At 53.3% G+C, this 13,717-nt stretch overlaps 1 protein-coding gene across 1 annotated transcript in view; it reads left to right on the top strand.

Moving 5' to 3' along the window:
- The first annotated feature begins 4,710 nt into the window (after positions 1–4,710).
- LOC105535950 (NUT family member 2A-like) overlaps positions 4,711–13,717 on the top strand; it is a 14,908-nt gene continuing 5,901 nt past the window's right edge. Inside the window, 8 exon segments of the mRNA XM_011975199.1 lie at positions 4,711–5,535; positions 5,537–5,694; positions 7,803–8,496; positions 10,483–10,611; positions 11,580–11,719; positions 12,166–12,551; positions 13,028–13,144; positions 13,481–13,707. Coding sequence (XP_011830589.1) covers positions 5,315–5,535; positions 5,537–5,694; positions 7,803–8,496; positions 10,483–10,611; positions 11,580–11,719; positions 12,166–12,551; positions 13,028–13,144; positions 13,481–13,707 — 2,072 coding nt within the window. The 5' untranslated portion in view covers positions 4,711–5,314.

Genomic DNA, 13,717 nt, shown 5'->3' on the forward strand with positions numbered 1-13,717 from the left:
AAACACACATCACCATGCAACATGTCCTGAGTACTCAAATGGTCTTCCTACATTCCCCAAACATGTAAACCAAACACAGTGTACATCCACAAAAATAGAGACAAGCACTTTCTCTATTATTGCCCACGTGCACAAGGTAATTCTTCCAAATCTGCCAAACATTAGACAAATACAAATCCCCAACATTCATCTGGGAAAATACATGGAAAAGACATCTTCACAACCCAAATTCCAAATATCTAACCCCAATTCTTCTGGTATACATATCTTACATCTCATATCCTCTAAATATAAACTCTCTCTCCTACATACTTTCACAAAAACAGTTATGATCTTCTTTTTTGGGGGGCGGGGAATGGAGTCTCACTCTGTCACCCAGGCTGGAGTGCAGTGGCACGATCTGGGCTTACTGCAACTTCCGCCTCTTGGGTTCAAGTGATTCTTCTGCCTCAGCCTCCCGAGTAGCTGGGATTACAGGCATGCACCACCACACACAGCTAATTTTTGTATTTTTAGTAGAGAGGGGATTTCACCATGTTGGCCAGGCTGGTCTCGAACTCCTGACCTCAGGTGATCTGTCCGCCTCCGCCTTCCAAAGTGTTGGGATTACAGGCGTGAGCCACCGCGCCTGGACCAGTTATGACCTTCTTTAATCTGCAATCTCCACACAGACACCACCAACCCACACATGTGAATACATATCAGATTCTCACCAATTAAATACATATCAAATTCCAAACTGAGAATTCATATAAACACATTTTCACATACACAAAACCACCCCACAAATCTCACACCCTCCAAAATCCAAAACAAAACTTCCTGACATTCTCAAGTATACACTAACCCAACCACCCAACATACACACGTGTGTGCAGTAAATTTTAGACACGTGTAGCCTACAATTTACAAATAATATACCACTACTTTTTATTTGTAAATTCCACATAAGCAATTCTCATAGAAGCTTTTCTTGACTTTGGCCATACTCTTGCATCCACAACCAACTGTGCTACCAAGTGAACAGACCATGACTAAAGGCCTGTTCTTCGACTTTGCAGCTGCTCATATCATTGACAAATGGAACATGCATGCTGGCTGATCATTCTGATTAAGTCAATGAGCTTCACAACTCACTCAATGAGGTCGTCCGTGAGAACTTCACTCACTTTACGAGGACACGAGCTACTTCTCTGCTGAACTGCATCACGGTTTCAACTGCTGAGGTTTTCCTTAAGCTTTTGCATTGCCTGGAATGTGAGAGGCATGGCGGAGTCACACTTTGGGGTTCCCGCTGCCTTGTTAAACCTCCCACCTCACTTCGGGGCCAGGTGAGCAAGGGAAACGAGTGCTGCCTGGGCGTCCCGCAGGGCCCCCAGGAGGAACGCTATGAACTCTCCCGCCTGGAGCGCAGCCACAGGCCTGCTCTGGCCACAATGTGGGGTCGCCCCGCGGACACTGGTGATCAGCGGGAACATGACCAGGAGGCGATTACCTTCTAATCACACTTGGCTTTAGTTTTAGGTAACACCAAGGAGGACGCCATGAAAGCGAAGGCCGTTGGGTAACCGCCCTTTGCCCTCGCGCTACACGCTCGCGTCTCCCCGCCCAGAACCGCCGGCAACCCCCGCTGGGAGCGGTTGACGGCTGCTGGCCGCACGCGGGAACCCCGCCCGCCGGAACCCCGCCCGCCTCAAGGCTCGTGCGCAGGCGCACGGGGCAGGCCTAGAGCCCGCCCTGGGAGGGCCGGGCAGGAGATGGGGAAATGGAGGGAGTCGGCACCTGGAAACTTCCTGGGGCCGGACGAGGCCTCCTCTTTGGAACCTCCGTGACCGTGCCTCTGAGAAACCAGCGCGTCGGAAACGACCACTCCTAATTTTCCGTAATACAAACCTGCAGTCAGTGCACTTAGGTAACACCCTTGCTGAAAGGTTTACCTTTGGAGGGTTTATCCTAAAGCAAAGTATCCTCGAATTGCATGTCTTGCATTGCGTTTGGACTGCATTTATTTCATTCCTGCTAATGCCTTTCAAAAAATAATATGCCCTGTTTTCCTACTCAGTCTGGAGGTTCCATTAAAGAACATTTCTGGCAAAGAATTTTAGACCGGAAAACACGCTCCAAAAGATACTTTCTTCTGACTCAGTTCCCAGAGTTTTTCCTATTGCATTCAAATGATTTCTAGAAATATTTTTGTTATAGCTTTGATCAATTTCTGTCGACAAAGCAGCAGATAGTGGGGGAACAATTCCACACTCCCCCACCCCCGACGCTGCAACACAGTGCAGAATTCCAGTTGGCAATAAAAACCAGTAGAGAAGCAACTCACTGACTTGAGTTTGTAATAGCTTCAGAAGAACTTTAATCATCACATCCTTTCTGCTCATTTGCAGGATTCCTATCGTCTGTCTCCACGTGATAACACTAAAGAGCCTTCACATCTATACCAGCCCAGGGCCTCAAGTGCGGAGACTGAGAGCTCTGCAGGACACAGCATGGAGCCGCCATTCCTCTACCGTTCAGTGATTGAAAGAGCATGTGTACTCTGAACAAGGGATCCAAGCCCTGAGATGTTCTTTCTCAGCAGTCGGTGCGGCACAGGACTTCCTGTGGGAATGCTAAGAGAGCAGGGGCCAGAGGGCTTTTAGCCACCACTTCCCATGGCCAGTCTTCACAAATTACCTTTGGCTAATTTGATGGTCTCTCCTCTTGGGGTCTAGGACTTCAAACATGTGCAGAACCAATTGCAGAATTGATACAAGACATTGTTCCACAGTATATTTTTTGTATCACTGGCTCAGAAAAAGACTCATTGAAATCCTGTATCAAAGCCGTGTGTGAACATCTTGAGAAAGCATCGGCTCACTGACTTGACAAGGGAGGAAGCAACCAAGAATTCTGCCCTTCTTCAGTGCCTGAGTGTGATATTTTGCCTCAACATCCCTCTTAGATGAAGTTGTTGATTGAAAATCATTTAAGTTTTTGCCCTGTGATAAAAGATCAAGTCCTCAGAAAGATCTCCAAAACGTTTACTGTTTGTTTGGTTTGGTTTTGTTTTGGGAAGTTTACCATGATTTTACTTGAATTGCTGTCTGTTGATCTTCTCAGCTAAGATCGAGGTAGAGTTGCACAGTGGAAGAGGACTGCATGTAAGGAGGCAGCTCTGTCTCAGAGGACAAAAGGCCTGGGAGCACCCAGACAGGCAATCACTCCCCTCCCAGTGGCCACTGCGGGGGTATTTCATAGAAATGCTTGCTGGACCATTCAGGTTTAGAGTTGGGACAAAACTGGGAACTCATGAGAATATTGGACAGGAGTTAGGAAATGACCTTCTCATGCAGCTGGGGCAAGGAGGGGAGAACCTTGGGATTGAAACTTGCAGTCCACCGCCTGCCCCTGCAGTGTGGCCCCTGTTACATTTTCCTGCAACTCTGCCTTCTTGAATGCAAATGTCTTCGAAAGGGGCAAATGCTTTGTAAATGCCAACAGGGTGTGTTTCAGCGAATGTTCACGGTGTGCACCGATCCGGCTGAAGGCCGGATCACCCTCACCGGATCCCCATCACCCTCCCATCAGTGCAAAATTACCCTGCCCAGCAGGGAGTGAGGTGTGTCTCAGAAGATTTTGTTGCTGTGCTCTGAGTACTCACTCCTCATCTCCTTTGACCAGTTTCCCAACACTCCCCTTGTTCACAACACAGAACATGAGTGCTGTCTCCTGTCATTGTGATGCTGATAAGCAGACAGGGATTTCAGTGTGAAAATGAGAATGAAGTTTTTTTTTTAAAGACAGGCTACAATAATCCCCACGCAGAGAGCCACATACGATGACACTGGATTCCAAACAGCAAGAATGTATGGAGAAGATGAGGCCAACAGTGAACTGAGAGAGGCCAGCCAGGATTCACACATGCGAGGGGATGCATGGGAATGGGGATGGGACGTTGGTGGATAGCATCCTGGCTTGTCTCAGAATGGACATGGGTTGTGGATTTCTAACTCCTGGAGAAACCAGAGTTCTAGGAATTGTAAGCTGCTTTATGTTAGGAAAGAAAAGACAGTGTTCTGCCCTTCTGTCCCTTACAACTGTGCATACTGCCACTAAACCTGGAAGCTGAGAAGGGTATAATGGCTACTCCTGACTTCTTCTCATCAAATCAGCCTGCTATTGTTTTCTGCAATGGTTGTGTTTTATGGTGAAGCCAAGATTCACATCTGAGTCTCCTTACTGCAAGTTCTCACTCTCACAGTGGAGGGTTAACAATAATCACTTCATATGTTGCACTTTTTTGGAAAGAGTTACCAGATAAAGTGCAAGATCCCGGTGAAATGTGAATAACACAGATAAAGGAAAAACAGATTTTTTGTAAAAGTATACTCATAAATATCACATGGATCACAATTATAATAAAAACTAATTCACTGTTTTATCTTGAATTCAAATTCCACTTGGTATTTGTTATTCATACTTGCTAAATCCTGCCACTGTATTCTTTTGCATAGTTGTGATTTTAAGGAACAGTACAATGTCTTATTCTAGGATTTACCTACAGAAATAGAGAAGCCACATTACTAGGATAAACGCAGTCATTGTAAATATCAGGAAAGCATTGGAACATATTAATATAGTAATTTTTACCCCCCAAAACCTGAAAGCATTTTTAGACAGCAAAAATAACTTCATTATGCTTTTGATTGCATAATGTATCTCTGGAAAGATGAAAAACAATCAGATAACACCTGTTTCCTCCAGGAAAGCAAACGTGGTGGCCAGGGAGAAAAGATGGGAGGAAGGCTGGTCATTGCCTATTCCACTGTGCACAGTTTGAATTTGGAACCATGCAAAAGTATTGCTTGGTTAAATTAAAACCATTCAAAAGATAAAAAATAAACATTTAACACCATCGCAATATGCTGGGAAACAAAATGAACGGATTTCTGGTCTCGGTACTGTAGGTCGCATAGCCACTCTTTCCTGGACTGAGGCTTCCCAGGAAAGGGGATGGGAAGTAAGGCTGGCCTGCTGGTATGGACAGAGATTCCAGCAACATACATGACCCGGGGGCACAAGGATTGCTTCCTAAACAATGATGAGCACACGGCCAACTAATAGCCTGGATGGGCTGAGACCATCCTGATTTCAAACACCCAGTCCCCTTGCCTTCCTGAGAACTTCTGTGTTTCTCAGACTGAAAACGTGTTCTGAATTTTGTTCAGGAAGTGCGGCCCCTGTTGAAATTCATCAAGAGTGGGAAAGAGCCAAAGGGGGAAGGAGCATGGGTTGCTTGGCACAAAAGTAGGTCTGTTCATAAAGAATGGAAGTAAAGGGGACATCAGGTAGAAGGTTTTGCTGTGAGTCAGAAGGACAATTTAAAAGTTGCCTAAAGAGGTGCACGCCATCTGTGTTGCTGCCTTCCAGTTGGAAGGGAAACTCAGGTTCTTGCCTAGTGGCTGGAGCCCTTCGCAGAATGTCCCCCACCCCTACCAGCTGCCCACTGCCCCTCCCCCTCTGCAGAATGTCTGGGGTCCTATGTTCTAAACCTATTTACATTCAAATTTTCCCTGCTCCACTTGGACTCAGGAGCATCTGCTGAGCCAGGTCACTCTCTGTGTCCTACCCTTGACTTTTCTCATTGCGGAAACTGCCAGACAGCAGTGGGCAGTGTTCAGCCTGAGGGGATGACTTCAAATGGAGGTGAGCCTATAGGGATGGGGGCATTATCCGAGTCTGCCATGCCTCAACTCCTTGGGAATTCAAATTTGAACTGCCCCTGGGGACAGCTGATAGGGCTGATGTTGAAAAGGGAGGGAGCACTGGATGTCCCCAAGGACGTCACACCTGGGGATGGCCATGGCACCCTGAGTCTGTGGTTAGGGAGGACGGCTCCTTAGAGGTGGATCAAGGGATCAAGATGTCTGGGGGAATACACCGTGTAGAGGAAAGGATGGAGTGGATGGATTGATCCTTTCTAGAGGGGGACAGGTCACGTCATTGTGTGTTTGTAGAGAGTGGTGGGATCGTGTTGTGCTGGTGGCCCAGGGAGAATGACGGGCAAACCTGAGCCCTGTGCCATGTCTTCAGGCACCTGGAAGGTGCCCTTCCATAGTGTTCAGAGGGATTTGGGCTGGAGTTTTCTAGATCTTAGGGAGGAGTGGGGAGAAGTGGTCTCAGCCAGAAAACTGTTGGGTGGGTTGGCTGTGACAGAGCATGTAATGACAACCTCTGGGTGGGCGAGGCTGGGGGCTACTGTAACTGCCACAGCCCAGAGCCTCTCAGCTCCCGCCCCAGAGCTGGCTGTTCCATCAGTTGAGGTAGCTGTTGGCTTTGATCCAACAGGGGTGGGGACAAATGGGGAAGTTCAGGTAACATATGGCCTGGACTTCCTGAGATGTTCTGAATTGTTCGCCCTTTTGTGGAAGCTCAGGTCTTCAGACCCACTTCCTCTTGTCTACTAGCTCATGGCCTGTCCTCTGCACTTTGTGTTACTGTGGAGATGAAGAATTTGCTCCTATTCCATTTATACAGCCTCATGAATGGGGGACAGGTGTGGATTCTTGCTGGTTCTCAGTGGAAGGGTCTGGAAAGGCTGGTTTCCTTTTCAGTAGAGGAAGGAGAATAGTGTACAAATAGGAAGATGGTTCTTTTATTATTATTATTATTATTAAAGTTAGGATGTGTGTCTTGAATGATGAGGTGCATGTGCTGTATTCCTTATACCCCCTGACTAGAGACTGCATGAGGTCGTAGTGAACAGGGATGAGTTCCAGACAACTTTGCCTTACCTGGCCTGTGGCCCGGGAACCCCTGGTTCTTGGTTGGTCACTATGTCAGTTATTGGGAGCTCAAAGGAGAAGGATCAGAGATGCTCCTTGTCCCACTACCTATTGTAACATGACCAGCAGCTGCAAAAATCCCTGGGCACCTCCCCTGATAGCCCTGCTGCTCACCAATTGCTGGCTGAGTTCTAATCATGTGCAATTGTTGCTGGCTGTGCGGTGACAGTATCTCAGGGGACTCCACCACTGCCTCTCAGACCTGCTCCCTGGGAACAGAGCTTCCTGAGTGGCAGCTGGGACCACTGAGCACTGAGCAATGGGTGGCCCGAATCTGACCCCCATTTAGCACTTGCTGTGGGGACAGGACAGCAAGTGCCAGGTCCTGTGTCAGGACACTGTGCCACAGTGTCCTGTACCAGGACAATCACTTGCATGCTGGGCGTGATGAGTTATGGATTATCTTCAGGGTTCCTAGGGTGCTGGCTTGGGAAAGATTTCCATCCAGTGGTTTTCTTTTGTTGTGTTTGAGCTAGGAAAGACAGGGGTTTACAAGAGCTTCAGGAAAAGGAAGATTGAAGAGATGTGGCCATAATATTTGGAAGCTTCTGGCTTCCTGCCGGCCTTCTCAGTGCCGAGCACTGCCCTGGGGTAGGCCCCTCACCTGTTGCTGAGCATGTTGAGGACCACCAAGCCGCTGAGACTCATCCCTGACCCATGGCTTGGGAGATGCCTGTGAGGCTGATGGGGTCTGCCAGGGACACCTGAGGGAGACCCTCTGGCAGCAAAGGCTTGGCTGTTGCTTCTTCGGAGACAGGGGTCAGGGAGTCTTGGTGACCGGGGCCCGGCTCTCTAGTGGAGCGACTCCCGTAGAGGAACAGAGCATCCAATGCACGCTCAGGGACACTTGCAAGCTGCAGAGTTTCCCTGTCACATGCCCTCAGCTGTTGGGACTCCCCTCTGATTCCCCAGTGACTAGTGAGGACCAGGAGACCCTAGCTCATTCATCTCTTTCCTTTGTCTCCACAGCATACCCAGTGCTGGGACCGGGCGTGACCGTGAACCCTGGCGCCTCCCTGTCTGTGTTCACGGCTCTGCCCTTTACCACACCCGCTCCTGGCCCAGCACACGGGCCACCCCTCGTGACTGCAGTGGTTCCCCCCGGCGGCCCTCTGGTGCTGTCTGCCTTCCCCAGCACACCTCTGGTGGCAGGACAGGATGGCCACGGCCCGAGTGGGGCTGGGGCTTCTAATGTCTTTGTCCAGATGAGGACAGAAATGGGGCCTGTGAAGGCCCCTCAGGCACAGACCTTGGTCCTAACTCAGAACCCCCTTGTCTGGCAGGCTCCAAGCGCCCTCTGCGGAGGTGTCGTGTGTCCACCTCCCCTACTCCTGGCAGCTGCTCCTGTGGTGCCTGTTATGGCTGCCCAGCTGGTTGGGGGCACCCAGGCCTTTGAGGGAGGCTGGTCCCAGGGCCTTCCTGTTCCACCACCACCACCACCGGCTGCCCAGATGCCCCCCATCGTGTCCCACGCTGGGCCATGGCCACAAGGGGCTCATGGAGAGGGCAGCCTGGCTCCCTCCCAGACCAAGGCCCCACCAGACGACTCCTGTAATCCCAAGAGTGTCTATGAGAACTTCCGACTCTGGCAGCACTACAAGCCCCTGGCCCGGAGGCACCTTCCCCAGAGTCCTGACACCGAAGCACTTTCCTGCTTCCTCATGTGAGTGTCCTCGGGGCACCAGAGCTTGTCCTGCAGCTCACACGTAAAGAGGCTGCTGAATGGACAGGAGGTCACGCTGTTCAGGGGAGCTTGCAGGGCGGTTGTGAGGGTGATGGGTTGCACTATGGGAAGGTACATTTTCAACAACATTAATCTGGCTGTGGCTCAGGACAGACTGTCAGGGGCCTCAACTGCCCGTCACTGTCCCGTCACTGTCCCGTGAGTCCAGCCAATCTTTACTTTCAGTAATTTTCACAACAATGTTTACAGAAGACCTAGGTCAGAGAGGGTTCCTGGTGTGACGTGAGCGACGGTTTGGGTTTAGGTCTTTGAGTACACACCCCAGTGCCTCCCCTTGAACCCAGTATTGATGGCCAGGAGCACATCACATGGGGCTGGGGGGAGGAGCTGCAGGGCCCGGCGGGAACCTGGCACATGCCCGCAGTTCTGCCCAGGTCCAGCACTGCGGGGGTGGAGCCTGCACAAGGGGATGGGCTTGGGCCCCGCACCAGGGTCGATGCTGGGCAGGTATTTGCATCTTCACCCTCAATCCCTCCTAGAAAAAGGGACAATGATGCTTCATTCAGAGGATGGCGAAGAGATGACTTGAACTCACATATGACATGTATAACACAGTGTCTGGCACATGCTATGACATATTACATGATAGCAATTATGATTACTGTCCCCATTACTGTCATTATCAGGACTAGGCCATCTAGGAGAGAACTCCCCAAAGCCACAGGCTCCAGTGATAGCTCTGAGTGCACCACGAGCCCAGCAGCCCAGGGCCGTGGACTGTGGTGACTGTGAGGCAGCAATGTCAGCATCCGGGAGAGTTTGTGGTTTCATTCCCAGTCCCTGCCTCTCTCCACCCTGTGGCGCCTCTGTCACCCTGTGTTTCCCACTGATGAGCAAACGGGAGCTTGAGCACATCCACCGTGCAACACACTAACCGTTCCCCTAGGGAAGTCCCCTGCCTGGGGTGTAGGTGGAAGGCGGCCCCATCTTCATCCCCAACAACCTCACTGCCCCTGCACCCTGGAACTGGTTGCATTCCCCCTTGGAGCAGAGTCCCGGTGCACTGGGGACCCTGATTCTTGAGGTGGAGCTGCCCCAGGCTCACAGGCCTTTGCCATGGCTCCTGTGGGAATGTGGGAAGCTGTACCTGGCTGCTTGCAGTGAGCTTGACACTGCTCTGCTTTGGTTCTGGACGTGTGCTCCTGCTCCTCATGCTTCAGGACCCTGAAGCTGCATCCCCAGGGGCTGCTTTGCTCCAGAGTCCCCAGGAAGCTGGTTAAATCTCAGTCCTGAGGCCCAGGAACCTGCACTTTAACCCTCACTCCCAGGTCATTCTGTGTGCACGCTGTCTCAGTCAGCTCAGGCTCATGCTATCTCAGTCAGCTCAGGCTCGGCTGTAACAAATCCCATAGACTGGGTGCTTTATCAAGACACGTTCATGTCTCCCAGTTCCAGAGGCCAGAAATCCCAGATCAAGGTGACAGCAGATTGGGTGTCTGGTCAGGGCCCTCTTCCTGGCTGGAGAGAGCTGCCTCGGCTGTGTCCTCTGGTGGCTGAGAGGAAAAGCCCTGGCGTCTCCTCCTGCCCTTATCAGGATTCCATGACTGGGACCCACGCTCATGACCTGCTCTAACCATGACTGCCTCCAAATACCGACACACCGGCGCTGAGGGCTTCAGCACAGGAATGTTGGGGACACATATGTTCCACCCATAGTACTGAGTTCACTTCTCAACATCATAACACCAAGGACTTGAGGGGCAGTCGGAGAGGCCACTCCATAGCTTGTGTTGATGTTCGATCTTGGGGGCATGTCCTGGGGCCTGAGGAGCCCACATGGGGGAGAACAGGACATGGACAGATGGCAGGACAGGTGTGGGGAGGACAGGGGCCAGGTGTTGGGACCAGGTGGGCTCGGGATGAAGGGTGGGCTTATAGACTGGGGCTGACTGCACTGGTTTACAGCCCAGTTCTCCGATCCCTGGCCCGGCGGAAGCCCACCATGACGCTGGAGGAGGGACTGTGGCGGGCCGTGCTCGAATGGCAGCACACGAGCAACTTTGACCGGATGATCTTCTACGAGATGGCGGAAAAGTGAGTCTGGGGTCCTGGGGGCAGGGCCCGCGGGGCAGAGTGAGACTGAATGACAGAGGCCTGGTGGCCGTGGTGGCTTCTCAGCATGGAGCATGAGGAGGGTGTGGACAAACACAGGATGCTCTGGGCCCCTGGCTCCCTCAGGAAGCTGCTCCTGCCACCTAGAGTGTTCTGGGGTCTCTGTCCTGCCCTTTTGGGAAGCACCCCCTGCCTGGCCTGGGCCAACCCCTGCCTTGACACTGGAGGTCATGGCGGGAGCAGCCAGCGTCGCAACCCAAAGTGGGTCACCTCCAGCTGTGGGGATGGGGAGAAGGGGCGCTAGTGACTATAGACAGAGTGGGGTGCAGGCTCCTCACAGCAGTGGCCAGAAGTCGGTTTTCTGCCATCCCAGCCTGGCCAGGGAGTTTGGGCAGGGGAGACCTGTATCCGGGACACCATGAGACCCATCTCTGGCCTGACTGCCTTTGCTCCTGGGCAGTGCTCTCCGTGCAGACAGACAGACCTCAGCCTCAGGGGAAAGGGGCCCTGTCCTCCGGGCTCAGCTTTTGCTTCCTCCCGACCAGGGGTCTCCCAGGCCTCGTGCCCCTGGGTTATCTTTCAGGGACCCACAGTCCCAGCCTCAGGACTCCTGCATCTGGGCATCATCCCTGACGCCGTCTGCCATCAACCCCACACCTGGGCAGCTGAAAGCTGGAGGAGGAGTCCCCCGGGACCCTCCTGGACCTCGTGGCCCTGACTTGAGTCAGGAAGCCCCTTTGATGCCATGGGCTCTGCAGGGGCCGGGTGAGGGAGGGTGAGCCCAGAACTCTGGGAGCAGCTCCCTCCTGGGACTGGGGGATGAGACCCAGTGAGGGCCTGGACAGCCCACCCGAGGCATTGCCTCCCATCCCTGCCCTCGGCCGCTGCCTGGTCCTGGGGACAGGGAGCCTGGACCCTCTCCGCACAGCCTGGGCCTCCTTCACCCCCAGGTTCCTGGAGTTCGAGGCTGAGGAGGAGATGCAGATTCAGAAATCGCAACTGATGAAGGGGCCCCAGTGCCTGCCTCCTCCAGCCCCACCGAGGCTTGAACCTCAAGGACCCCCAGCCCCTGAGGTGGCCAAGCAGCCAGGTACAGCTTCCCACATTTCCACAGGAGCCGTGGCAAAGGCCAAAGGGGCCAAGGGAGACCACTGTCCTCACACCCCATGCTTCCCTTCAAGAGGGGGATTTGCTCCCTCCAACAGGACAGCTTCCGGGAGCATATGTTGGGTATTGACCAGGTCAAGTTTCCTAGCTACTCTCTCCCCTCGCCCATCCAAAACTCCACGTATGCTCTGCCCAGGAAGCAGGGATTAGCGGGGAGAGTACATGGCATATTGGTGGCTCCAAACTTCCTCCCAAGCGATGCTGTCTCAGATGTGCCCCTCCTGCGCGTCTCCTCTGGGGGCGCTGTGGTTCAGGTGGTCCTGACCCAGCCGGGACCCACTTCACATCCCCAAGCCCTGCCCTCCCCTGTGTGGTGCAGGCAGGAGGAGCGGCCCTCACCACGCCTGGCCTCCTCCTTCTCTGCCTCAGTGTACCTTCCCAGCAAGGCCGGCCCCAAGGCCCCGACTGCTTCCCTGCCACCACCCAGGCCCCAGAGGCCAGCGGAGACCAAGGCCCGCCTGCCACCACCCAGGCCCCACCGGCGAGCAGAGACCAAGGCCCGCCTGCCACCACCCAGGCCCCAGAGGCCAGCAGAGACCAAAGTCCCCGAGGAGATCCCCCCAGAAGTGGTGCAGGAGTATGTGGACATCATGGAGGAGCTGCTGGGGCCTCCCCTCGGGGCCACGGGGCAGCCCGAAAAACAACGGGAAGAGGGCGAAGTGGAGCAGCCACAGGAAGAAGATTGGACGCCCCCAGACCCAGGCCTCCTGAGCTACATTGACAAGCTGTGTTCCCAGAAAGACTTCGTCACCAAGGTGGGCTGGCCTGGAGTGCTGGGGTCTGCAGGATTCCGGGGGGTGGCACTCCCAGGTCCTTGGAATTAAGCTCTGTTCCTTAGCTATTCAGCAGCGTGTGTATTTCCATGGATTTGAGTGTCTGTGTATGTGATTGTGTGTGTCTGTGTGTTGCTGTGTGTTTGTATCTGTGATTTGTTACTGTGTGTCTTTGTGGGTGTGAGTGTGGAGTGTGTAGGTTACCTGTGTCTGTGTCTTTTCCTGTGTCATATGTGGGTCTGTTTGTGTGTCTGTGTGTGCTTTGTGTGTCTCTGTCTGTATGTGTGTATGCTACCAGGTCTGTGGTCTGTGTGTGTAGCTGGAGGTTGCCATGATATGAGACAGCCCCAGGAAGGTGGGTACGGGGCGCTCGCTGCTTTCTGCATCTCCTCCAGGTGTCCTTGCCTCCAGGTTACTTCCTGCGCAGGAAGCTCACGCCTTCTTCCTTCTGTTCCCAGGTGGAGGCCGTCATTCACCCCCGATTCCTGGAAGAATTGCTTTCCCCAGATCCACAGATGGATTTCTTGGCCCTAAGCCAGGAGCTGGAGCAGGAGGAAGGACTCACCCTTGCCCAGGTGAGCAGGAGGGGCAGGAGGGACCCAGCACACAACGCCCACCTGAATGTCTAACCCCACCCTGCTGGGGATGCTCGGCTTCTTGAGGAGCCACTCTAGGGTGGGAAGAGGCAGGTTCAGAGGGAGTGGGATGGAGAGGAGCCAGGGAGAGGAGTCAGGATGCAAGCTGCAGTGAGGCCCAAGGGGACGCCCAGCAGAGCCACACCCTCTCTCTTTGACATAAAGCCCAGCTGCCTCAGGCTTCCCTGCCTCCCGCCCAAGTGCCCTGGTCTCCACCACCCTGGGCCCTGCTCACACCTGGGGCAGCGCCAGTAAGTGCCCCGTTTCCTCCCGCAGCTGGTGGAGAAGCGCCTCCTACCTTTGAAGGAGAAACAGCGTGCGAGGGCAGCCCCTAGTCATGGCGTGGCCCGGTTGGACTCAAGTCCTTCTAAGTTTGCAGCTGCTCAAGGAACAGAGAGAGACATCCCTGACCCCCAACAAGGGGTTGACATGGAAACCTGCCCACCCCAGACGGCTGCCCGGGACTCTCAGGGACGAGGCAGAGCACGCACCGGCATGGCCAGGTCCAAAGAC

This window comes from Mandrillus leucophaeus, unplaced genomic scaffold (assembly GCF_000951045.1).
Source record: "Mandrillus leucophaeus isolate KB7577 unplaced genomic scaffold, Mleu.le_1.0 Scaffold152, whole genome shotgun sequence".
Lineage (NCBI taxonomy): Eukaryota > Metazoa > Chordata > Mammalia > Primates > Cercopithecidae > Mandrillus > Mandrillus leucophaeus.